The 6,275-nt window shown below is 41.5% G+C and overlaps 1 protein-coding gene across 1 annotated transcript; it reads left to right on the top strand.

The window, feature by feature from the left end:
• Positions 1–293: 293 nt before the first annotated feature.
• LOC311187183 (thiosulfate sulfurtransferase/rhodanese-like domain-containing protein 3) lies at positions 294–5,854 on the top strand (the record flags this gene model as incomplete). Its single annotated transcript, XM_084258476.1, has 4 exons — positions 294–759; positions 5,073–5,243; positions 5,348–5,507; positions 5,782–5,854. The coding sequence occupies exons 1-4, from the start codon at positions 351–353 to the stop codon at positions 5,852–5,854; spliced, it is 813 nt and encodes a 270-aa protein (XP_084114602.1). The 5' UTR covers positions 294–350.
• Between the last annotated feature and the right edge of the window lie 421 nt (positions 5,855–6,275).

Genomic DNA, 6,275 nt, shown 5'->3' with positions numbered 1-6,275 from the left:
TTTGGAGTTAAGAGAAGTTCTTAGAGAAGTGTCCATGTAGCTTGCTTTAAATTAACCCATCAGGCCTCCCTGGCGGCACAAGGAGTTAAGCACCGCACTATGAAGCAATCTGCAGCCTCTGCAGCACTAGTTCCATCCCCAGCCACCTAGGGAGCTACCCACACGGCGCAGCAACCTCTCCTGTCTTGTCCACTGCTCCCCTCAGCAGTGTATTTCAGTCAATCTGCCTGTTCTGTCCCCACTCTGTCTCCAGTGAATCCTCTCACCCCTGCCCCGCATCTCTGGCCTGTACCCCAGCTCTTGTATGCATAAATAAATAAATCTTTTTAAAAAATAAAGTAACCCATATTATGAGAATTGGAGAAATATATTTCCTTTCAATCAGTAAATATTCTCCTTGGTATTTTTTTCTTTCCACTTTTAAACTTAGTTTCTTCTTTAAAAAAAAAAAAACAAGAACAACAAAAAAAGCGATCTCAACAATTACCTTCCTTCCAAATGATTTTAAATTTGAAAGCAGGGCAACACTTGATCAATTACTCCTCGTAGCACTACCCGGTAGGGCCGGCGCCGGCCGGAGGGCGCCCAAGAGCCGGCCGCTGCTCCCGGCGCCGGGAGGAGGAGCCGCCGCAGGAGGAGGAGCCGGCGCCGGTGGAAGTGGTCAGCGGCCCCGGCGCGGGCGGACGATGGTGCTGTCGCAGCTGCTGCTCGAGAGTGCGCGCCGGGCGGTCCTCGGGTCCGCCGAGGCTGCGCTCTGGGGTGAGCTCAGTGGTCTCTGGGGAAAGGGAGAGCGCCTAACCTCAGGCACCAGGGAAGGGGTGGCACTGGTGGGGGTGCTCGCCTCTTTTGTTCCAATGAAGAGTCGGACCCTTTACTCTTGGCACATGGGGGTGTAGCACCCCCTTGCAGTTCTTGTGCCTTCAACTCTCTAGCTACTGAGGTCTGGGTTGCTCTTGGGAGACTCGGGGAGGGGTGGGGGGGGGGGTGTTGAACATTGCTCCAGAGAGCTCGTGAGAAAGCATTTACGAAGGTTTTGGTGCTTGATTGAGCAATGAAGGTCAGCGACTCCGGAAGGCGAACCAGTGGGTTAACTCCTGCCGGAACAAGACATGCTGACCCAACCGAGTCTTGAGAGTTACCCTGTGACCCATGAGAGAGAATTATAACTTAAAAGCTATGACCGTCCCACCCCTAGTTTTACAGTTGGCGAAATAGAAGCCAGAGAAGTGAAGGTGGTTAGTGAAGGGTTGTGTTTAGAACTCAGCAGACCTCCAGTCCCCTCTCTGCTTTACAGGCTGCCCCTCCTTTAGCGACAACTTGTATTTGTGGATACATACAGGGCCAAGGCACAACACTTTCTCCCCGCCCCCATTCCACCTTTCCCTCTCTGTTGTTACACCCTCTGTGCTTTAAGAGGTGCCTTTCTTTCCTTCCTTCCTTCCTTCCTTCCTTCCTTCCTTCCTTCCTTCCTTCCTTCCTTCCTTCCTCCCTTCCTCCCTTCCTCCCTTCCTCCCTTCCTCCCTTCCTTCCCTCCCTCCCTCCCTCCCTCCCTTCCTCTCTCTTTCTCTCTCTCTCTCTCTTTCTTTTCTTTCTCTTTTTCTTTTCTTTCTTCCTTTATTTCTTTCTTGATTTATTTATGCATACAAGAGCTGGGGTACAGGCCAGAGGTGAGGGGGTGGGAGGGGGAGGATTCACCAGACACATAGTGGGGAACCGAACAGGCAGATTTACTGAAATACACTGTTGAGGGGGGCATCGGGTGAGACAGGAGAGGTCTGTTGCACCATGTGGGTCACCTCCCTGGCCAAGGATCGAACTCTTGCTGCAGTAGCTGTGGATTGCTTCATAGTGCTGACGCTTAACCCCTTGCGCCACGAGGAGGCCCCGAAATGTGCTTTTCTATGCAAATTCTTTTTGTCAGTTTGACCCTTGTTCAACAGTCATCAATTGAGCTGGAGCACAGCCTGTGTCCTGTTTCCCATTTTGGGTGAGAAGCAACCACACAAGCAACCACACCTACAACCCAGGAGAGTAAGAAGGCAATGGAAGGAACCACTGACATCCGCTGAGTCCAAGAAAGTATTAAAGAAAGTGTCTTTTTCAATTAAAAAATTCTGGGGTCTCCCTGGTGGCACAGGGGTTAAAGACAGCGCTATCAAGCTATCGCCAGCCACTGCAGCACAAGTTGGTTCCCCAGCTGGCCAGGGAGGTAACCCACATGGCACAGGAGACCTCTCCTGTCTCACCTGCTACTCCCTTCAGCAGTGTATTTCAGTAGATCTGCCTGTTCTGCTCCCCACTCTGTCTCTGATGAATCCTTACCCCACACACACACCTCTGGCCTACACCCCATTTCTGTATGCATAAATAAATCATCAATTAAAAATTCTATTGGTTACATATGACAGTGTTCTCATTAAAACAAACCGTGAAGCACATCATTGACCTGAGCCCCCATAAACCTTCCTCGGATGAGGTGTGGTACACATCCTTTAAATGCTTTTCTATGAGTACACCTAAATAAAGGCACATATAAAAATATTGCAAGTATAATGTATGTCTACATATGTGCATAATAGAAACATGTTATAACTATATAAATAATGCGATCTACTGGATATACTTTTCTCTATTTTTGTCACTGAAGTGTTCAGAAGCTTTCCATGGCAACACATGTAACTCTTTCAACCACTGCATAATTCCCATAGCACAGACTTCCACAGTTCATTTAACCAGTCCCCTATTGATGGACATTCTACTTTCCAGTTTTTTGTTATAAAATTCTTCAGTTAATCAACTTTTTTTTTTACTCTTTGTGTATATGTACAAGTATTTTATTAGAATGGATATCTAGAAGTGGAATTGTTGGGTTAAAGAGGTGACAAGTAACTTTTAATTGGGCCTTAAAGGGGAATAATTATGACAGGTAGAATAAAACAGTGTGTACAAATCATGAAGGAAAGGCAGAAATAGGTTTTTATTGATTGTGCTCTGTAGATTATATAAAGCTCACAGCAAAGGTGGTTTCCACCTTTTGGCTATAGTGAATAATGCTGCTATGAGCATTGGAAATTAATATTGATGTAATACTATTGATTAATCCACAAACCTCAATTAAATGTCACCACTTTTCCCATTTTAATAGTACCAGATCCAACCCAGTAGCCTATATTGTATTAAATTATTCTGGCTTCTTAGCTTTAATCTATAGTAGGTTAGTCTGTCTTTCATGACCTTGGCATTTTAAGAGTAGTGGTTATTTTGTGGACTGAGTTTGTCTAAAGTTTTCTTCAGATTAGATTCAGGGTATGCTTTTTGGTAAAAATTCTAAGAAAGTGGTGATGTACTCTTCTCAGTGTGTTGTATCTGGGTAAATATTTACATATTTTTTTTTACTGGTGAAGGACTATTGGTCAAAAAAATTTACATTCAACAACACAGCACTTTATTTTTTATTTTATATTTTTTGTATTTTTCATTTTTGCACAATGCATGCATTTTCATCTTGGTTATAGTCCCCATACAATTCCCACCCCCCTTATTTTGACCATAATTCCCCCTCCCCCCCCATAATGTGTCTCTGGTTTATAGTTGCTTGTTGATTTTGATTTTTGCTTTACTATAATTAGTCTTTCTCCTGGTCCCTTATTTAGATTTTCTAGATTCCTGCTATGAGTGAGACCATCCGGTATTTTTCTTTTTCTTTCTGGCTTATTTCACTGAGCATGATCTCTTCCAGCTCCATCCATGTTGCTGCAAATTGCATGAGTTTATCTTTTTTGATTGCTGAGTAATATTCCATTGTATATATGTACCACATCTTCTTGATCCAGTTATCTGTTTTGGGGCATTTGGGTTGTTTCCATAGCTTACCTATTGTAAATAGTGCTGCAATAAACATAGGGGTGCAGGTGCCCTTTTGAATTAATGATTCTGTGTCCTTTGGGTGAATACCTAGGAGTGGAATTGCTGAATCATATGGAAGCTAACAATAGCACTTTAATGAGATTTAGTAAACACTTCTCAGCTGAAGATGGATTTGATCTTTTTACAAGAACTTCAAGCTGGCAGCATTTGCCACCCCACTGGATAATAAGTATCTTGTGGAAAGATATTAACCTATTTCCCATTATGCTTTAACCCATGAAGTGTAGCATCTACCAATGCTTCTTGATTGCAACAGTTATCACTGTTAGGTAGACATCATTAGGTGTTTACCTAATGATGATTTTGTTTCTATCACTCCTATATTTATCAGTTTAAATAATCCCTCTTCCCTTTTATTTATTCACTTACACCCTTACGTCAAATAATCTATGGATTTATTTTATTTCATAGGTTATTACCCAGTACCATATTGCTACCAGCTATTGAATAATGGGAGAAATACTGCCATTAAGTGCTTCTAAGTGTAGTTACTAATGTAAGGGCCCCACATCTTACATATGGCTTATTATCTTCACTTACAAGGGAAGTTGAAATTAATATTTTCTTAATTTTGTTAAGTTGGAGTAGGGTAAAATTTACATCATTTGTACCATTCACTTACCAAATGCTGAATTTGTTTTTACAAGCTTCCCTCAATAAAGATATTGGAGTGAGTAGACTATGGAACTGGCACATGGCTACCTATCAAGCATGCAGGGCAGGTTGGGCTGTATCCTGCTGCTCAGCCAGGCTGTGTACGAAACAGATCCATCAAATATACAGCTTAGTAAAGTCAAAAGATCAATGATTGTTAGCTGATGGGAACCAGAGGGAATGGGGGGTCAGGAGGGAGTCCTATGACTTACTCTTCCCAGTACTAATAGGGATGTCATTTTGAAGTGTTCTTGTGGCATAGCAAGGAAGAATGGCATTGTGAGGACACAGACACACTGCAAGGGGCTGAAAACATGCCTGACCAGTAGAGGGAATGTAAAAGGGAAAATGGGGGGAAAAAAGTATGAAGCAGCTGAACTGGGTGTCTGGAACTTATAATTGATATTTAATTCATGCCACTTGCCTTACTCTGTGCTGTTGGCCTACCTGTTTGGAATTTTGAAAGTGCCTGAATGATTTTATTCTCCCAGGTCTGAAGTCAATAAAGGGGAGCTGTCACAATTTTTGTACCGCTTCTAAAGCTGTTACTTACACAGAACTTAAAAAACTGTTGAAGTCCAAAAATACTATCTTAATTGATGTTAGAGACATACAGGAAGTTCTCGAGCATGGAAAAATCCCTGGCTCTGTCAATATACCATGTAAGTGACATGTGTCTTAAACAGATTCCTTTGAATATATATACTCAATATATATATTCTGTATCTCAAATGTAATTGAAATTTTAAATGTTTCTTTTCCCCAGTGAATGAATTAGATAAAGCTCTACAGATGAACCCAAAGGACTTCAGAGAGAAGTACAATGAAGTAAAACCATCCAAATCTGACAGTCTAGTGTTTTCTTGTTTAGCCGGAGTGAGAAGCAAGAAAGCTCTGGATAAAGCATTATCTCTGGGCTTTACCAGGTGTGTAGATGAAGGATAAAAATGTGTATTGCAATGTTCCATTTTGATTACATTTTTATTGGTCTGTCTTAGTAATGGCAAAATAGTGAGACTAAGAGCTTCTATCTTTTCATCCTACTCAAAAGTAACAATCTTTTAAATAGGTCTAAAATCTAAATGGTATGGTGAGTAATCATTGCATTTCTAAACCTTCACAGTTCTTATCTCTAAAGTTTCTATCAGCGTTGTTTTATAAAACAGAAAATGTTTACAGGACTATTTGATGTGTTTTCAGTGCTCGAAACTATGCTGGAGGCTGGAAGGAATGGGCAACCTATGAATTTCCAGAGAAGAAGGAAGGAAAATGAAGTTTGGCATACAAGCTGATTGTGTGCACAGGCAGCCTAAGATAGCAGAATGAGCAAAATAATAAATAGTCCTCAAACCACTCGCTAATGGGAAGAGGATTTTGTCTAAGTCCATTTAAAATTTTTTTTTCTCATCTGTAAACTGTGAATACCTTTAACTCCTTCCTGCCTACTTCCAAAGGCTATTGAGGATTGAGATGATGTATGTGATTTGCCAGTGGATATATAAGGGTTGGATGGGGTTCTGGGAATTAATTTATAGTTTGGTATAGTTCAATAGTCTTCCAAAAGACCAGGTTGCTTATATTACCTATTTGTAATGTGACATTTGTATTAGTATGTCTTCTATTTATCAAAGAGCTGGATTAGTAGATTAAAAGACTTGATTGTAAAATCTTGAACTTAAATTTTGTTCCCAAGA

This window comes from Talpa europaea (assembly GCF_964194135.1).
Source record: "Talpa europaea genome assembly, chromosome: 2".
Taxonomy (NCBI): Eukaryota; Metazoa; Chordata; class Mammalia; order Eulipotyphla; family Talpidae; genus Talpa; species Talpa europaea.
Note: the sequence above shows the minus strand (reverse complement) of the source record. Positions and strands in the feature narration are given on the sequence as shown.